At 44.5% G+C, this 20,672-nt stretch overlaps 1 protein-coding gene and 1 pseudogene across 1 annotated transcript in view; both read left to right on the top strand.

The window, feature by feature from the left end:
• LOC137335052 (short transient receptor potential channel 4-associated protein-like) overlaps positions 1-20,672 on the top strand; it is an 81,121-nt gene that overhangs the window by 29,197 nt on the left and 31,252 nt on the right. The window contains exons 5-11 of the mRNA XM_068000125.1: positions 3,361-3,416; positions 4,726-4,854; positions 7,868-8,069; positions 8,562-8,753; positions 11,760-11,902; positions 16,723-16,851; positions 20,422-20,480. Of these exons, the coding sequence (XP_067856226.1) occupies positions 3,361-3,416; positions 4,726-4,854; positions 7,868-8,069; positions 8,562-8,753; positions 11,760-11,902; positions 16,723-16,851; positions 20,422-20,480 (910 nt within the window). The remainder of the gene's footprint in view (positions 1-3,360; positions 3,417-4,725; positions 4,855-7,867; positions 8,070-8,561; positions 8,754-11,759; positions 11,903-16,722; positions 16,852-20,421; positions 20,481-20,672) is intronic.
• On the top strand, positions 14,659-15,542 carry LOC137335392 (zinc finger protein 436-like; annotated as a pseudogene).

Below are 20,672 nucleotides of genomic sequence, written 5' to 3' on the forward strand. Positions count from 1 at the left end.
CCACTGTTGGACCACTTTTCCTGTTGGGTTTTTGTGTCTTAAAGGAATATATATTTGTTCCAATTTATGTATTAATTCTTTAAATGCTAGCCATTGCCTGTCTACCATCATACCTTTTAATGTAGTTCCCCAATCAACCACAGCCAACTTGCGCCTCATACCTTCGTAATTTCCTTTGTTTTAAGACCCTAGTTTCGGATTGAACTACATGACTTTCAAACTTAATGAAGAATTCTATCTTATTATGGTCACTCTTCCCTAAGGGCTCCTTTACAGCAAGATTATTAATTAACCCTTTCTCATTGCACAATACTAGATCTAAAATAGCCTGTTCCCCAGTTGGTTCCTCAACATACTGATCCAGAAAACCATCTCGTACATATTCCAGGAGTTCGTCCTCCACAGTATTAGCGCTAATTTGGTTTGTCCAATCTATATGTAGGTTGAAGTCCCTCATGATTACTGTATTACCCTTGTTACATGCACTTCTAATTTCCTGTTTTATACCATCCCCTACATTACCACTACTGTTTGGTGGCCTATAAACAACTCCCACCAATGTTTTCTGCCTCTTGCTGTTTCTTAGCTCCACCCAAACTGATTCTTCATCTTGATCTTCTGAGCCAAGATCCTTCCTCACTATTTTGCTATCTCATCCTTTATTAACAGCGCTACCCCTCCTCCTTTTTCTTTTTGTCTGTCCTTCCTAAATGTTAAATATCCTTGAATATTCAGTTCCCAATCATGGTCACCCTGTAGCCACGTCTCTGTAATGGCAATTAAATCATACCCATTTACTTCTATTTGTGCCGTCAATTCATCCACCTTGTTGCGAATGCTGCGTGCATTCATATAAAGTGCCTTTAATTTTGCCTTTTTAACATTTTTTCCTATTTTGACCTTATTTGCTGCTGGCCATTGTTTCCCCTGCCTTCCATATAAAATTCAGACAGGGCTGGACAGACTGGATGCAGGGATCCAGAATGAGGAGTCACAGTCTCAGGATACGAGGTAGGACATTTAGGACTGAGATGAGGAGCAATTTCTTCACTCAGAGGGTGGTGAACCTGTGGAATTCTCTACCACAGAAGGCAGTGGAGGCCAAGTCACTGAATATATTTAAGAAGGAGCTAGATAGATTTCTAGACACAAAAGGATCATGGGGAGAGGGCAGGAACATGGTTTTGAGATAGAGGATCAGCCATGATCATATTGAATGGCGGAGCAGGCTCGAAGTGCTGAATGGCCTACTTCTGCTCCTATTTTCTATGTTTCCAATTTCACTTACTAATTTTCTGCTTTCCACTTCCAGCTTTGTTACTCTCCCTTCTGAATCTCCCCTCCCATCCCCCTGCCAAGTTCTCTGCCTCCGCTCCCGCCTGCTCCGGTTCTCTGCTCCCACTCCCGCCGGGCCCGGCTCTCGGCCGCCTCCGCCCCCGCCGGGCCCGGCTCTCGGCCGCCTCCGCCCCCGCCGGGCCCGGCTCTCGGCCGCCTCCGCCCCCGCCGGGCCCGGCTCTCGGCCACCTCCGCCCCCGCCGGGCCCGGCTCTCGGCCGCCTCCGCTGCTCCAAGTGAGTTTAGGCTTTTGAGCCTGGGGTTTTATTTCGCCCCCGCCGCCTCATTGATTGTGAAACTCAGACTAGTTGCCTTATTAGCAAAAATGAGAGAGCATGGAATTGCAGGTAACCTTAGGACATGGGTTGAAAATTGGTTGAGAGGTAGAAGACTAAACGTAGCGATAATGGACTGTTTCCACGTCGGAGTGATCGGTAACCAGAGGATACAGATTTACGTAATTGGCAAAAGGAAACAGAGGGGAGATGAGAATGTTTTTACGCAGCGAGTTGTAATCTGGAATGCACTGCCTGAAAGGGCGGTGGAAGCAGATTCAGTCATAACTTTCAAAAGGGAATTGGATAAATACTTGAAAAGGAAAAATTTGCAGAGCTATGGGAAAGAGCAGGTGAGTGGGACTAATTGGATAGCTCTACCAAAGAGCCGGCACAGGTACGATGGACTGAATGGCCTCCATCTGTGCTGTATGATTCTATGAATGTACTCTGATTGGTGGGATGTGACAAGTGGTGTTCCCCAGGGATCTACTGGGGCCTAAGCTTTTCACCATGTATATCAATGACTTGATAAAGATATTGAGAATTGGATATCCAAGTTTGCAGATGATATTAAGTTAGGATGAACAGTAAGTTGTGCCGATGAGAGCAGGAAGTTACAAAGGGACATAGATAAATCAAGAGAGTGGGCAAAATTGTTGCAGATGGAGTTTAACGTGGGGAAGTATGAGGTCATCCACTTTGGATCCAAGGAAGTTAAATCGGAATATTTTCTTAATGGTGAGGGACTAGCAACTGTGGAGGATCAAAGGGATTTTGGTGTACACAGATCACTAAAAGCTAGTGCACAGGTACAAAAAATAATCAAAAAGGCTAATGGAATGTTGGCCTTTATCTCAAGGGGGCTGGAATATAAAGGGGTGGATGTTGTGCTTCAGCTGTACAGAGCTCTGGTGAGACCCCATCTGGAGACTGTGTTCAGTTTTGGGCACCGCACCTCAGGAAGGATATATTGGCCTTGGAGAGGGTGCAGTGCAGATTCACCAGAATGAAACCGAGCTTAAATGGTTAAATTGAGGACAGGATGATAAACTTGGGTTTAGAAGATTGAGGGATGATCTGATCGAGGTGTTTAAAATGATTAAAGGATTTGATAGGGTAGATAGAAACTATTTCCTCTGGCTGGGAATCCAGAACAAAGGGACATAATCTTAAAATTAGAGCTAGGCCATTTAGTAGTGAAATCGGGAAGCATTTTTTTCCACACAAAGGGTAGTGGAAATCTGAAACTCTTTCTCTCTTCCCCCCACCCCCCAAAAAGGCTGTGTGTGCTGGGAAACTATTGAAATTTTCAGTAGATCGATAAATGTTTGTTAGGTAAGGATATCAAGGGATATAGATCAAAGTTGGGTAAATGGAGTTGAGGTACAGATCAGCCATGATCTGATTGAATGGCGGAACAGGCTGAATGGCCTACTCTTTTTATCTTTCCTAAGTTCCTAATATTTTTCCTTGTATTCTAATGGGAGCACTGCTACATTACATTACTGAGGGCTGTTTGTTTCCCTGCTCTCTTTCCATTAAAGTTTTAATGGGTTAGTTCTGGAATGTGGCAGCCTATAACTGCGGGTCCAATCTCAGAAAATGGCAGTAACACGAACAAATTAAACTTTTTGCAAGATGCTTTTTGCCTGGTTTTACGAAGGAAAGCATTTGCAAATTATTAAATGTTGCAAGTTAAAATGGAAGCTGGGTTTGCTAAATCTAATTGCGTATTTTTTGTCTTGCAGTGAGTGAAGACTTGATAAAGGATTGCCTAAGCATATTATACAACACGTGTATCTGTGTAAGTGGCAGTAGGTGTGACTTCTGTAGCTGCAACATTACAAAGAACAGCTAGTGGTCTCCTAAGGCCAGGGTTGGTCAGATGGAAATACACTAGCTTTAAAAGATGCAGATTTTTCCTTAACAAGTTCTGCCTTTTGGAATGTTGTGGATGAGCTGAATAAATATTGTAATTTGGCTTGTGTTTAAATGCACAGAGCAGTTAGGGTCCCTCTAAGTAGATCACCTACGTTTTTGGACACTCAAGGTGCTGGCTGGACACAGCAAGTTCCTCTGCAAAGAAAGAAAGACTTGTATTTCTATAGCACCTTTCATAACCTCAGGACATCCCAAAGTGCTTTACAGCCAATTAAGTACTTCTGAAGTGTAGTCACTGTTGTAATGTAGGAAACGCAGCAGCCAATATGTGCAAAGCAAGGTCCCAGAAACAGCAATGTGAAAATGACCAGATAATCTGTTTTCATGATATTGGTTGAGGGATAAATATTAACCAGGACACCGGGGAGAACGCCCCTGCTCTTCTTCGAAAAGTGCTACGGGATCTTTTACGTCCCACCTGAGGGAGCAGACAGAGCCTCGGTTTAACATCTCATCCAAAAGACGGAGCCTCCGACGGTGCAGCACTCTCTCAGTACTGCAGTGGGAGTGTCAGCCTGGATTATGTGCTCAAGTCTCTATAGTGGAACTTGAAGCCATGACCTTCTGACTCAGATTCAAGAATGCTACCGCTGAGACTATTTGTTTTTGGTGAACTCGCTTTAACTGGATTGGAGCGTTGGATGGGGGTGGGGAGGTAAATAGAAAGAGAACCAGAAGTCTAAAACGCTCCTGCCATTTTCCAGAAGGGGAAACTATTGTTGGTAAGTATATGCTTTCATGTAACAGTCCTGTAGTGAAGTGATTAGACAATGCGATGGAGATCTCATAAGCCACAGTTAGTCTTAGGTCATTTAGTTGCCTTAAGCAAATGGGGATGATTTGTCCCTCATGCACATTCTAAAGCTGTCAGGGGGTCGGTGGCAAATTTCCTATTAGTTAGGCTTAATTTTTGAGTTGGAGGGGGGCTGCTGGGATTGGGAAGGCTGTGAAAAACAGCAGGAGGCATCTAAAAGTATATTGTGAAGAGGGAGGGAGATGGTGAAACGAGAAATGTTGAAAAGAAGCCAAGATCAGTTGGGCAGCTCCAAAATTGATTTTAGGATGGGAATTGACTGTTGAGGGTGTGCGACTGAAAGGTGCGTGTAATTTATTTTCTATATATTCGGACGGTTCTGTTTGTGGTGGATGATCAACATCCTTTTTACTTTCAGACGGATGGAGTGACTAAGCGCCTCTCGGAACGGAATGACTTTGTGCTGTTCCTTTTCACGCTCATGACAAATAAAAAGACCTTTCTGCAAACTGCCACACTTATAGAGGATATCCTGGGAGTTAAAAAGGTCAGCGTGTCTTGCTCAGACCCTTTTATATTGTTTGTCCAGAGACAGCGATGCCTGCTTGTCCTTGTTAATTTTGCCACTTTGTTTCCATCTCTGTAGCCACAGTTTAGAGGTGGGACTGGGAGCACATTCTTATCTGGATGATGCCAAGCTCCATCTCCCTCCTTAGCCTGTCTCAAACCGAAAAGGATTATTTGCAACGTAACCATCCTATTCGACCCCACGTCCTCTTCATCAGAAAGACCACATACTTCCACCCCTAATATTGTAGCTTCTGTCCTTACCTCACCCCATCTACTGCGAAATCCTCATCCATGCCTTTGTCACCTCCAGACTCAAATATTCTAATCTCTCTCAGCTGGCTTGTCTTTCTCCACCCTCTGTAAACATCAGTTCACCCAAAACTCTGCTGCCCATATCATATCCTGCACCAAGTATAATGTGGGGTAATATGAAATTATCCACTTTGGCAGGTAGAATAGAAAAGCAAAATATTTTTTAAAAGGTGAGAGACTGGTATATGTTGGTATTCAGAGGGATTTGGGTGTCCTTGTACACGAATCACAGAAAGTTAACATGCAGGTACAGCAAGCAATTAGGAAGGCAAATGGTATGTTAGCCTTTATTGCAAGGGGGCTGGGATATAAGAGTAAGGAGGTCTTGCTGCAATTATGTAGAGCTTTGGTGAGACCTCACCTAGAGTACTGTGTACAGTTTTGGTCTCCTTATCTAAGGAAAGATATACTTGCCTTAGAGGGGGTGCAACGAAGGTTCACTGGATTGATTCCTGGGATGAGAGGGTTGTCCTATGAAGCGAGGTTGAGTAGAATGGGCCTATATTCTCGAGTTCAGAAAAATGAGAGGTGATCTCATTGAAACATATAAAATTGTTAGAGAGGGCTTGACAGGGTAGATGCTGAGAGGATGTTTCCCTGGAGGGATAGTCTAGAATAGAGGTCAAAGCCTCAGGATAAGGAGTCAGCCATTTAGGACTGAGATGACAAAACATTTCTTCACTCCGAGAGTTGTGAATCTTTGGAATTCTCTATCCCAGAGGGCTGTGGATGCTCAGTCATTGAGTATATTCAAGACTCAGATCGATGGATATTTGGACACTAAGAGAATCTAGGGATATGGGGATAGGGTGAGTAGGTGGAATTGAGGTAGAAGATCAGCCATGATTTTTTTTATTCGTTCATGGGATGTGGGCGTCACTGGCGAGGCCAGCATTTATTGCCCATCCTTAATTGCCCTTGAGAAGTTGGTGGTGAGCCGCCTTCTTGAACTGCTGCAGTCCGTGTGGTGAAGGTTCTCCCACAGTGCTGTTAGGAAGGGGGTTCCAGGATTTTGACCCAGCGACGATGAAGGAACGGCGATATATTTCCAAGTCGGGATGGTGTGTGACTTTGAGGGGAATGTGCAGGTGTTGTTCTCATGAATGGTGGAGCAGGCTCGAGGGGCCGTATGGCCTACTCCTGCTCTTATTTCTTATGTTAGTCCTGCTGTCCATCTCCCTGTCCTTGTTAATTGTATATAAATGAATTGCATCAATTGATGAATGATTAAGCTCAGGTGCCTGAGCAATTGGGAACTCCCTGGCTCCCATATATAAGCCAGAGTGTTATATATGGGAGCCAGGCCATTCAGCCCTTCGAGCCTGCTCCGCCATTCAATATGATCATGGCTGATCCTCTATCTCAATACCATATTCCCGCTCTTTCCCCATACCCCTTGATGCCTTTTGTGTCTAGAAATCTATCTAGCTCCTTCGTAAATGTATTCAGATAGGCTTGGGGAAAGGTTGTGGGTTTTTGTATGAGGGATGCATTGGTTGTAATGTGAATCCCAATGAATAAAGTTTATGAGCAACTAAAATTCAGCCCTTCACTGTTTGGTTGTCTATTTGTAACAGTCCTCGCTGACCTATATTGGCTCCTGGTCCCCCAAAGCCTCAAATTTAATATTCTCATCCAATGTTTAAATTCCTCCATAAACTCTCCTCTCCCCCCATCTCTAACCTTCAGAACTGAACCCCTCCCCTCCTCCCACCCCACTGAACTTTCCTTTCCTCTGATTCTGGCCTCTTGTGCATCCCTCCTTCCTTCACCCCACCATTGGCTGCCGTGCCTTCAGCGTCTAGGCCCCACGCTGCAGAACCTCCTCCCTAAACTGCTGTACCTCTGCACCTCCCTTTCCTCTTAGACCCTCCTTAAAGTCCACCTCTTTGAACAAGCTTTTGTTCACCCCTCCTAACATCTACCCTTTGGGCTTGATGTCCATTTTCCCCCCCTTATGCCTCTGAAGGGCCTTAGATGTTTTCTACATTAAATATGCTATGAATAGGCATCAAGCTCTGCCAAGTCAAGTACAGCACAGTGAGTTGAAGAGTAAAGATCTCCTCCCCTGTCCCAATAGCCTTAGCTGCAGTCTTAGAAGAACACCTGCAATACAGCAGATTGGCGCTTTTCCATTTCCCACACCAGCGAACTGTGGTTAGTTTAGTGCTATATTTAAAGCAGCTTTATGTTCTAGACCTGTGTACATTAGGAAATCTATTGGAACTGTGCAGATACATTTCTCGTAGGACTTTTTTTTATTTCATCGTGGACGTCGCTGGCAAGGCCAATATTTATTGCCCATCCTTAATTGCCCTTGAGAAGTTGGTGGTGAGCCGCCGCCTTGAACTGCTGCAGTACATGTGGTGAAGGTGCTCCCACAGTGCTGTTAGGTAGGGAATTCCACCAAGGAAAGTTCACACTAAAGCCGGTTTGTATCACAAACTATCGTGAAGTGGTTGTGATGCACATTTTAAATTTTTTTTCATGCCGATATGATTGATTTAATACTGTTGCGGTTGGACATCTAAAATGAAGTGCAGTGCCCTTTTAATATAAATTGCTCCAAAACTCCTTCAGGGCGGTCCCTATTTCTGTTATGTGCCCCAATATTTTGGGTGTGGGGAGGAATTAATGTTACTCTAGGCTCATCTTGCAATGTCCTTATTCCTTTCAAGGAGATGATCCAATTGGAGGATATCCCAAACCTTGCAAACCTGGTCGCCAGTTTTGACCAGCAGCAACTTGCTAATTTCTGTCGCATTCTGTCAGTCACCATCTCCGAGCTGGACACAGGAAATGACGACAAACACACATTGCTTGCCAAAAATGCACAACAGAAGAAGGCTGCAGGTCCTTCACGAGCTGAGATCAACCAAGGTAAGGAAGTAATGGGTTTCTGGTGCTGCTTCTCAGTGTCTTGTATCTGTAGGCTGGGGACTCACTACATTCTTTCTCAGTGACTGAATGCTTTTTTTGAGTGAGCCATTAGTTAATTTACTTCTGTTTTTCTTTCTTTCTGCTGCGCCCCCCCCCCCCCAAAAAAAAACTGGAATGAAGCAGAGTGAGACTTGAGACTCCCCTGAAGGAGCTTGCCTTTCCCCACTTTGTTCTGAAATCAGTTCGGGACTTGACACCAGATTAACACTCTGTGAAGCCAAAACTGCTTTGCCCCAATGCTAAGCTTGTATATTGCCGTTCTTTAAAATGGGTGGTCGGTGAAGCCCATGATACAGTTATCAGAATCCTGGGTGCAGCAGAGTTGATTGGCCAGATGGCCTTTTCTTGCTGCCTACTTTATTCTTACACATCTGCACCCAGGAGAATTGTAGCTCCAGCACTGATGTATGATCTCTTTTAATTCCAACTCAGTCACCCTTTTAAATATTCCTGGATTCATTGAGCGACTATGTAAGCTGGCAACACGGAAGGTCTCTGAGACAACGGGCACTTCAAACTTCTTGCAGGAACTGGAGGAGTGGTATGCATGGCTGGACAATGCACTGGTTCTTGACGCCTTAATGCACATGGCCACTGAAGAAGCTGACCAAAGCAGTAGCACAGGTACCTTGTACTATTCCTTGAGAGTGCACTCAGTTTTCGATGATGACTCTTGTGCAAGGGCACAAGTTGGGCGCAAAGATAACTTTTTCAGGAACTTAATAACTTCTGATTCAATGATCCAAAATGGTTGCTTAATTTAGCTTGGGAGTGGGAAAAGGGGGTAAATTAAAATTTGATAAGCATGCATTGTTGTATTTGATGCATTCTATGATTAGTTTACGACTCACCCTTCGCTTTCACCTACAGTCGATAAGCTGTCAAAACACAAGTCTGGCATCAACTCACCACTCCTTCTCGATTTCACTTTTTAAATCTCCTCTTATCTCCTGCATTTTTCAACCTTGATGATGCTATGGGCTTTTCAATTAGATTTATCTGAAACATATTTCTGTTAGAGGTGATGATTACCCATCATGAGAGTCAACCTTCTGTGCACTTAAATTGTACAAATTTAGAATCTGGCCTGTGCTCAACTTAAGAGGTGATAGAAATCTATAATTTGAGAATTTTTGTATTTCATAGAATCATACAGCACAGGAGGAGGCTATTCGGCCCATCATGCCTGTGCTGGCTCTTTGAAAGAGCTATCCAATTAGTCCTATTCCCTTGCTCTTTCCCCAGAGCCTTGCAGATTTTTCCCTTTCAAGTATTTATCCAAGTCTCTTTTGAAAGTTACTATTGAATCTGCTTCCACCGCCCTTCCAAATCACAACAATTCGCCGTGTAAAAAATTTTTTCTTCATGTGACCTCTGGTTCTTTTACTAATTATCTTAAATCTGTGTCCTCTGGTTACTGACCCTTCTGCCACTGGAAATAGTTTCACCGCACCCATGTAAAACGGGCTGCCGATTCACCATACATCTGTTTCGTTGTACTGCAAAAAGCAATTTCACCTCCCTATTGAGTCTGGAGGTGATGAAGTGACGGATGAGGGTTTCAGCAACAGATGGGCTGAGGTAGATATTGCACAATGATTTGGACATGAGCACAATGGGCATTGAAGTCTTCAGAAAAACTAGCCACCAGTGGGGAGTCATACCCCTCAGGACAATGAGAGCACCTGAGGTCTCCTGGTTCGTTTCTCGAGTGAACAAATTGAAATGCATTACGATTTTACATAGGGCTCGTTGAGAAACCTAGATGAAGGCCCCTTAGCACAGAGTACCAGTAAGATTGAGAAGAATAGAAGAGAAGCCCAGATCAATCTAGTAGCGGTTAGGTGATGCCAGTCTTGTGTTTTTAAAAGACCTGTGGATTGGAGGATGAAGGAAGTGAGATAACCTAGTTTTGAGGTGCTGGGTAGGAGGTGTTTGGAAGAGTCTGAGGATGCAGGGAGGAGGAAGTGTTCATAGGTCAATGCATTTGGAACTTTGGAGGAACAAAAAGGAAAGTGTTTATAGAAAGTTACGGCACAGAAGGAGACCATTTGGCCCATCGTGTCCGTGCCGGCCGAGAAAGAGCTATCCAGTTTAATCCCACTTTCCAGCACTTGGTCCGTAGCCCTATAGGTTACACCACTTCAAATTCTACCAAATACCATTGGTGTTCTGCCAAATAGTTTGAATCTAAGCCCCCTGGTCACTGACCCCTCTGTTAAGGGAAATAGGTCCTCCCTATCCACTTTATCTAGTCCCATCATAATTTTATATACCTCAATTAAATCTCCCCTCAGCCTCCTTTTTTCCGAAGAAAACAACCCCAGCCGATCCAATCTTTTTTCATAACTAAAATTCTCAAGCCCTGGCAACATCCTCGTAAATCTCCTCTACCCTCTCTAGTGCAATCACATCTTTCCTGTAATGTGACCAGAACTGTACGCAGTACTCTGGCTGTGGCCTAGCCAATGTTTTATACAGTTCTAGCATAAACTCCCTGCTCTTATATTCTATGCCTTGGCTAATAAAGGAAAATGTCCCATATGCCTTTTTAACCACCTTATCTACCTGTCCTGCGACCTTCAGGAATCTGTGGACATGCACTCCAAGGTCTCTTTGTTCCTCCACACCTCTCAATATCCTCCCATTTATTGTGTACTCCTTTGCCTTGTTTGGCCTCCCCAAATGCATTAGCTCATGCTTCTCTGGATTGAATTCCATTTGACACTTTTCTGCCCACCTGACGAGTTCATTGATATCTTCCTGCAGTTTACAGCTTTCCTCCTCGCTATCAACGACATGGCCAATTGTTGTATCATCTGCAAACTTCTTGGTCGAGCCCCCCATATTCAAGTCCAAATCATTAATATATACCACAAAAAGCAAGGGACCTAGTACTGGGATTGCGGAACCCCACTGTAAACAGCCTGACAGCCCCAAAAACACCTGTCAACCATTACCCTTTGCTTCCTGCCACTGAGCCAATTTTGGGCCCAACTAGCCACTTTCTCTTGGATCCCGTGAGCTTTTACTTTTTTGACCAGTCTACCATGTTGGGACTTTGTCAAAAGCCTTGCTAAAATCCATGTAGACTACATCAAACGCGTTACCCTCATCGACCCTCCTTGTTACCTCCTCAAAAAATTCAATCAAGTTAGTCAGACACGACCTTCCCTTAACGAATCCATGTTGACTGTCCTTGATTACTCCGTGCCTTTCTAAATGACGGTTTATACTGTCCCTCAGAATTGATTCCAATAAATTGCCCACCACCGAGGTTAGACTGACTAGCCTGTAATTACTAGGTCTATCCTTTTCTCTCTCTTCAAACAACAGTATAACGTTAGCAGTCCTCCAATCCTCCGGTACCACGCCTGTAGCCAGTGAGGATTGGAAAATGATGGTCAGAGCCTCCGCTATCTCCTCCCTTGTTTCTCTTAACAGTCCGGGATACATTTCATCCGGCCCTGGCAATTTATCTACTTTCAAAGATAGATGGAAAAGTGTTAAATATTAGCAACTTTAAACTGCAACTGCATGTTCCACAGGCCCCGAAGCAATTTAATTAGCTGTCGAGTGGATTGTGAGGCTGTTTTTAAACTGCTATCCTTGTTCCCTTTCTGCATTAAGAGTCTGCAGATGAGAGTGTGCTGGCCGCCAGCCAGTTAAGGAGCCGGCTCCCACAATCTATGAAGATCATGCATGAGATCATGTATAAAGTGGAAGTGCTGTACGTGTTGTGTGTACTGCTGATGGGAAGACAGCGGAATCAGGTTGGTGACAGACTCGTGAGGCAAATTTCAACAGAACTTGTAACGTTTGTGTCTCTGGGTCTTTTCCTTTGAGAACTAGTAGGACTTTCCAGCAGGTTTCCTTCACCATACTCTTATCCTTTCAACCTTGGCATCCTCCACGAAGGACACTGGCCTTTCCAAGATGTTATTCATTGATTAAACATCTAAACGTAAATGAGAATAAATATTGGCCCATAAGTGGCTATAATGGAGACCTAGCTTAAACATGGGCAGGAGTGGGAACTAAATATTCCTAAACCTGGGAAGGACAAAAGAAAGGGAGGGTGGGGATGGCAGCAGTATTGATCAAGGATAATATTACAGTTCTACAGAGGGACGATGTACTAGAGAGCTCAAAGACTGAATCTATTTGGTTAGAGTTAGGGACCAGAAAAGGAGCTGTTACATTGCTGGGTGTTTACTATAGACCCCCAAATAGTGAAAAGATAGAGGAGCAAATCTGTCGGCAAATTTCAGAGAAGTGTAAAAATAATGCAGCAGTAATAGTCGGGGTCTTCAATTACCCTAATATAGACTGGGGAGAAAAAAAAAGGGCTAGGAGGATGAAGAATTCCTAAAATGTGTACAGGAGGACTTTCTTAATCAGTATGTTTCTAGCCCATCGAGAAAGGAAGCAGTGCTGGATCTAATTCTGGGGAATGAAGTAGGGCAAGTGGAGTTTGTTTCAGTGGGAGAACATCTGGCCATTAGCGATCATAATATAATTAGGTTTAAAGTAGTTATGGAAAGGGACAAAGAAAAAGCAACGGTGATAATACCCAACTGGAAGACAGCCATTTTCAGTGATTTGAGAAGGGATCGAGCACAGGTGGGCTGCAAACAAAGATTGGCCAAGAAAACAGTAAATGAGCAATGGCAGGCCTTCAAAGCGGAGATGGTTCAGGTACAAACCAAACATATTCCCATAAGAGGAAAGATAGGGCATCCAAAGCTAGAGCCCCCTGGATGACAAAGGAAATAAAGGTTAAAATAAAATAGAAAAAGGAGGCTTATGACAAATGTCAAGTATTCTCATTCAGTACCTCAGTCGTGCCCTCTGCCTCCACAAGATGATTTCCTTTTTTGACCCTAATCGGCCCCACCATTCCTTTAACTATCCTTTTACTTTTTATATGTTTATAAAAGATTTTTGGGTTCCTTTTTATGTTACCTGCTAATCTTTTCTCATACTCTCTCTTTGCCCTTCTTATATCCTTGTATCTTGTATCCAAAACTTGGCAACATAGTAAATAGTGAGGAGGACTGTAGCAGACTTCAGGAAGAGATAGACAGACTGATGAAATGGGCAGACATGTGGCAGATGCAATTTAATGCGGATAAGTTTGAAGTGATGCTGTCTGGGAGGAACAACATGGAGAGGCAGTATAATCTAAATGGTACTATTCTGAGGGGGGTGCAAAAGCAGAGGGGCCTGGCGGTGCATATTCACAAATCTTTGAAGGTGGCAGAGCAAGATACGGCGGTTAAGAAAGCATTTGGGATACTTGGCTTTGCAAATAGAGGCATTGAATACAAAAACAAGTTAATCATAGACCACATCTGGAATACTGTGTGCAGTTTTGGTCTCCTTATTTAAGAAAGGACATAATTGCTTTAGAGGCGATTGAGAAGGTTTCTGGGATGAGGGGGATGAGGTTGGACAAGTTGGGCCTGTATACACTGGAGTTTAGAAGAATGAGAGGTGATCTTATTGAAACATATAATATCCTGAGGGGACTTGAAGGGGTAGATGCTGAGAGGATGTTTCCCCTTGTGGAGAGACTAGAACTAGGGGCCACAGTTTAAAAATAAGGGGTCTCCCATTTAAGATGGCGATGAGGAGAAATTTTTTCTCTGAGGGTCGTGAGTTTGTGGAACTCCCTTCCCCAGAGAGCGGTGGAGGCAGGGTCATTGAATATTTTTAAGGCTGAGTTAGATAGATTCCTGATTAACAAGGGAGTCAAAGGTTATAGTAGGTAGACAGGAAAGTAGGGTTTAGGTCACAATCAGATCAGCCACGATCTTATTAAATGGCAGAGCAGGCTCGAGGGGCCGAATGGCCTAATCCTACTCTTAATTCGTGTGTTCGTAATCATGTTAAACCTTTGCAAATCACTGGTTAGGCCTCAGCTGGAGTATTGTGTACAATTCTGTGCACCATACGTTAGGAAGGATGTCAAGGCCTTGGAGAGGGTGCAGAGGAGGTTTACCAGGATGATACCAGGGATGAGGGACTTCAGTTATATGGAGAGATTGGAGAAGCTGGGATTCTGCTTAGAGCAGAGAAGGTTAAGGGGAGACCCAATAGAGATATTCAAAATTATGGAGGGTTGTGATACAGCAAGTAGGGAGAAACTTAGATTTATCATAATTGGCAAAAGAACTAGAGGGGAAATGAGGAGAAACGTTTTTACACAGAGGGTTGTTAAGATCTGAAATGCACTTCCTGGAAGGGCGGTGGAAGCAGATTCCATAGGAACTTTCAAAAGGCAATTGGACATTCACTTGAAGAGGAGTCATTTGCAGAGTTATGGGGAAAAAGGTGGGAGAGTGGGACTAAATTGGACGGCTCTTTCAAAGAATCGGCATGGGCATGACGGGCTGAATGGCAGCCTCCTGTGCTGTAAGATTCTATGATTTGTTGATGGCTTAACCAAGATGAGGGACACCACAGCTGAGCCTGATCTTATCCATGCTCCATTGCCACACAAGCATTTTTCAGCACCTGTAGCTAGATGGCACTCAAGAGTGGGACCCCTGGCCTGTTTTCTCAAGATCTGACGGAGTCGCTCGATTTGTCAGTACCTGAGTATCATCGGCCTTTGCACGTGGAAGGAGAGAGCGCCGATCGCAGCCCGGACAAACCGCACATGTGTTCCGTGTGTGGACGGGGATCGTCCAGTCTGGTGAGGCACGAGTGCAGCCACGCCGGGGAGCGACCGTATGAATGCGGGGACTGTGGGAAGGGATTTAATAAGTGTCTCCAGCTGGAGACTCATCGACGCCTTCACACCGGGGAGAGGCTGTTCACCTGCTCCGCGTGCGGGAAGGGATTCACTCAGTCAGCCCACTTGCTGAAGCACCAGCGGGTTCACACCGGGGAGAGGTCGTTCACCTGCACCGTGTGTGAGAAGGCGTTCACCTATTCGTATCACCTGCTGAGACACCAGCGGGTCCACACCGGGGAGAGGCCGTTCACCTGCTCCGCGTGCGGGAAGGGATTCACTCAGTCGTCCCACCTGCTGACGCACCAGCGCATCCACACGGGAGAGGCAGTTCACCTGCTCCGTGTGCGGGAAGGGGTTCACGGACTCGTCCAACCTTCTGATACACCGACGCATTCACACGGGAGAGAAGCCGTTTGCCTGCTCCCTGTGCGGGAAGGGATTCACCAATTCGTCTGACCTGCTGAAGCACCAGAGGGTTCACAGCGGAGAGAGGCCGTTCACCTGCTCCGTGTGCGGGAAGGGGTTCACCCGCTCGTCGGACCTGCTAGCACATCAGCGAGTGCAAACCGGGGAGAGGCCATTCACCTGCTCCGTGTGCGGGAAGGGGTTCACCCGCTCATCCCACCTGCAGGCGCACCAGCAAGTTCACCGTTGACGGCAGTGGTCCGATTCCCAGGACCGAACCTTGCTCGTTCAGGCAGCTGGAGTTTGTTGCAGCTGATGTTAATAACCCCAAGAACTAGGCTGGATTTTAATATTCTGGACTTACATCTCTGCCTTAGAGAGGTCGCAGAAGAGATTTACTAGAATGATTCCAGGGATGAGGGACTTTAGTTACGTGGATAGACTGGAGAAGCAGGGATTGTTCTCCTTGGAACAGAGACGGTTGCGAGAAGATTTGATCGAGGTATTCAAAATCATGAAGGGTCTAGACAGAGTAGATAGAGAGAAACTGTTCCCATTGGCGGAAGGGTCAAGGACCAGAGGACACAGATTTAAGGTGATTGGCAAAAGAACCAAAGACGACATGGGGAGAAACTTTTTTATGCAGCGAGTGGTTAGGATCTGGAATGCGCTGCCCGAGAGGGTGGTGGAGGCAGATTCAATCATGGCCTTCAAAAGGGAACTGGATAAGTACTTGAAGGGAAAAAATTTGCAGGGCTATGGGGGCGGGCGGGGGAGTGAGACTAGCTGGATTGCTCTTGCAGAGAGCTGTCACGGACTCAATGGGCCAAATGGCCTCCTTTCCGTGCTGTAACCTTTCTATGATTCTATTAGTAGCCTGAGGATGCTGAGGCCATTTGAGGCACCCACTGCCACATTGATCAAGATTAACTCAGCAAAAACCATGGCCAAGATGCTAATTTGCTTTGTTTAATATCTAGACTCCAAGTAAAATCCAGCTTTCCAAATATTGGAAACTGAAAGCATTCAATCATATTTTATTGGAAACCTCTTAGTCTCCATGTTAAATATGGGATCTGGGTGAGGATTGACAGAGACCATCCCTTTCTGTGAAGGATCAGTGAGCAAGAGACAAGCATTTAAGGTGATTGGCAAAAGAACCAAAGGCGACACGAGGAAACACTTTTTTTATGCAGCGAGTAGTTATGATCTGGAATGCGTTGCCTGAAAGGGTGGTGGAAGCAGATTCAATCGCGGCTTTCAAAAAGAAATTGGATAAATACTTGAAGGGAAAAAATTTGCAGGGCTACGGGGAAAGAGCGGGGTAATAGACCAAACTGGACTGCTCTTACAAAGAGCCATCACAAGCTCGATGGGTCGAATGGCCTCCTTCTGTGCTGTAACCATTCTGTGATTTGTAAATGATTTATTCATTGGTTCTTCCAGGTTCACAAGATGTTGGCAGAATTTCGACTTATCCCTGGACTCAATAATCTGTTTGACAAACTGATATGGAGGAAACATTCGACCAATCATGTGCTGCATGGCCAGAACCAAATTTGCGACTGTAGTCCAGTGAGTATGAAACCGCTGGGACACGTGGCTGTTGCAGGAATTGATTTATCATCACTTTAAAAACTGCCATTCTCACTCCCTCTGATTTTTTAATATGACAAATGTTGGTGCTCTGTTAACAAATTCCAGAAATGTACTGGATGTGTAGGGTTGTTGTATGCACAACCACTTGCCCTAATGATCACTGACCAGTGAATTCACAGGGGTAGATCCTGGGGTGTGCTGTGCTGAGATTGGAAACACAGAAAAGATAACAGGGTAAGTTTAATGATTTTGGTGTGAATTAGCCTTATTTTTAGTATTTTAGCATCAGGCTACCTACAAAAGAAGTTATCTCCTGAAAGGATTTTCAAAAAAATGGATTGATTTTCATTGATTTCTCCTTCTGCCCCTTGCTCGTTTTGTTGATGAATCTTACTGCTGATCCTTTTGCTATTTATGTACCTGCATGCTGCTTGTTCCATACCTGTTCACTTGTGATTTGTTGCTCTTTGATGATTTGTATTTCAACCAATCGAGTATAACTGAGACACAATTTGTCACACCTGTGAAGTCTGACACTTAACTTGCGCTGGATGCATTCTAGACCAAGAATTTAACTTCCGACAACCCAGCCCAGCCCAGGGCCGAAGGGGTAGGGTCCACAGACATCCACAGTAAGCGCCCAATGTAGGTCCACAAAAGCATTCCGTGGCAACCAGCCCAATGATTCCAGCTGTGCACCAGGCAATACTGCTTGCTGATTCCGAGCACATCACCACGATACCCATGGACTCGACTCAATGTCTCCTGGTTGGAGTAGGTTCAAAGATCAGCCAGAAGCCATATTCTGATGAATAGGAATAATGCTTTTAACCTGGACAAGCACCAACAGACCCAGGACGGGTAGTTGTTTCTGTCTATTTAGATTGCCCGGACAGAAAACAAAGAGTAGGAATAAACGGGTCATTTTCGGGTTGGCAGCTTGTAACTAGTGGGGTGCCACAGGGATCAATGCTTGGGCCTCAGCAATTTACAATCTATATTAATGACTTAGATGAAGGGACCGAGTGTAATGTATCCAAGTTTGCTGACGACACGAAGCTAGGTGGGAAATTAAGCTGTGAGGAGTCTGCAAAGGGACATTGACAGGTTGAGTGAGTGGGCAAGAAGGTGGCAAATGGAGTATAATGTGGGGAAATGTGAGGTTATTCACTTTGGTAGGAAAAATAGAAAAACAGAATATTATTTAAATGGTGAGAAACTATTAAATGTTGGTGTTCAGAGGGATTTGGGTGCCCTTGTACACGAATCACAGAAAGTTAACGTGCAGGGTACAGCAAGCAATTAGAAAGACAAATGGTATGTTGACCTTTATTGCAGTGGGGTTGGTGTACAAGAGTAAGGAAGTCTTGCTGTAATTGTACAGGGCTTTGTTGAGACCGCACCTGGAGTACTGTGTACAGTTTTGATCTCCTTATCTAAGGGAGGATATACTTGCCTTAGAGGGGGTGCAACGAAGGTTCGCTAGATTGATTCCTGTGATGAGAGGGTTGTCCTCTGAGGAGAGATTGAGTCGAATGGGTTTATATTCTCTGGAGTTTAGAAGAATGAGAGGTGATCTCGTTGAAACATATATAAGATTCTGAGAGGGCTTGACAGGCAGATGCTAAGCGGCTGTGTAGCCTGACTGGAGAGCCTAGAACTAGGGGGCATAGTCTCAGGATAAGGGGTTGGCCATTCAGGACTAAGATGAGGAGGCATTTCTTCACCCGGAGGGTTGTGAATCTTTGGAATTCTCTACCCCAGAAGGTTGTGGATGCTCAGCCGTTGAGTATATTCAAGACTGAGATCGATAGATTTTTGGACTTTAAGGGAATCAAGGGATATGGGGATCGGGCGGGAAAGTAGAATTGAGGTTGAAGATCAGCCATGATCTTATTGAATGGCGGAGCAGGCACGAGGAGCTGAATGGCCTACTCCTGTTCCTATGTTCCTGTTTACACAGGCCCATATTACAATAACATTAATTTTAGGAGCTCTTTCATTGGAAATCTACAAAACTCTCAGATGAATAAATTGCATGTAAGGAGGTAAATGCACAATAGTGAGACTCGAGGTGCAGACACTGAAACCCTCACACTAGGGTACCTTAGATGATTTCCTGTTGCAGTGGTTATGCTACCTTAAAACTCCACAGACTCCTGCAGCATCACAGTTCCCATTATTGGTTGGTGAGATCCAGAGTAATGCTTTTTTGTTCAGGGGATGTTCAGGCAAAGAGTCTTTCTCTTGCAGCTTCATGAAAATAAATTCAAGAACAAAACAGTCTTGTGTTCCAGTGCCAGGAATCTCTCTTTTTTTATCAGTCATTACTTTGAAAACAAGAAGTTACTGTTCCCTGCCATTTACCTCAGAGCTGTGTTCCAACAGCTGGTTCAGTATATCTCGAATAGCATAGACTCCAAAACAGAGAAAGTTGGAAACACAGCATCTGTGGTAAGAACAGTCAGTAGGAGCTTTGGACTCGTGCTCTACTATGCTGATCATAGTGAGGTCAATTTTTCTTATTGCAATTGGGATTTAGCTAGGATTTGCACTGTTTAAATAGATTATATATTTGTACATCTAGAATCATAGAAGTTTACAACATGGAAACAGGCCCTTCGGCCCAACATGTCCATGTTGCCCAGTTTATACCACTAAGCTAGTCCCAATTGCCTGCACTTGGCCCATATCCCTCTATACCCATCTTACCCATGTAACTGTCCAAATGCTTTTTAAAAGACAAAATTGTACCCGCCTCTACTACTGCCTCAGGCTGCTCGTTCCAGACACTCACCACTGAACTTACGTGGTTAGACTGGAGAAGCTGGGATTATTCTCCTTAGAGCAGAGAAGGTTAAGAGGAAATTTGACCGAAGTGTTCAAAATCATGAAGGGTTTAGATAAAGTGAGTAAAGAGAAACTATTCCCATTGGCGGAAGGGTCGAGAACCAGAGGAGGCAGATTTAAAGTGATGGGCAAAAGAACGAAAGACAATGTGAGGAAAAACTTTTTTATGCAGTGAGTAGTTAAGATCTGGAATGCGCTGCCTAAAAGGGTGGTGGAAGCAGATTCAATCGTGGCTTTCAAAAAAGAATTAGATAAATACTTGAAGGAAAAAAGTTTGCAGGACCACGGGGAAAGAGCGGGGGAATGGGACTAACTGCATTGCTCTTACAAAGTGCCGGCATGGGCTCGTTGGGCCGAATGGCCTCCTTCTATGCTGTAACCATTCTATGATTCTAGCAAATTTGCTGCAAATGCTTTACGAATGAAAACTTTCAACCGATTGAAAATTTCACTAGTTTGGTTTGCAGAAATATTTTGCAATCTGACAAAACCATTGGTGTTCCTACACGTTATAGCGCTTGTGCCCTGTTACGAGGGCATGAGCTATTCTTAGTGACTGTCTGCTGCACTACTGGTCACACCGCAGCATATCTTTAGGACTCGGACCTAGTTGTGCAATTACTAAAACCCCTGCATTCTTAAAGTGCTCTTGTTTCAAACAGCTCTTTACCTAAAACTTTTGCCATTCCTCCACAGGAGATTTCTCTGAAAATCCAATTCCTGAGGTTGCTTCAGAGCTTCAGTGATCACCATGAGTGAGTATTTAGAAACATGCATTTCCAGCATCACCGTCTGTGTGTAGTGGCACCTAAACCACTTTCAGGGGGTCACTGCACTCTCTAAACTTCCAAAAATCTCATAGCTTTGAAAATCGAAAGCTGCTAAAAGTCATGAGAAGAAGAAGATGATTAGCTCCAGTTTCTATTCTCTAATCACCTAAGTGTACC

This window comes from Heptranchias perlo, chromosome 19, assembly GCF_035084215.1.
Source record: "Heptranchias perlo isolate sHepPer1 chromosome 19, sHepPer1.hap1, whole genome shotgun sequence".
NCBI lineage: Eukaryota > Metazoa > Chordata > Chondrichthyes > Hexanchiformes > Hexanchidae > Heptranchias > Heptranchias perlo.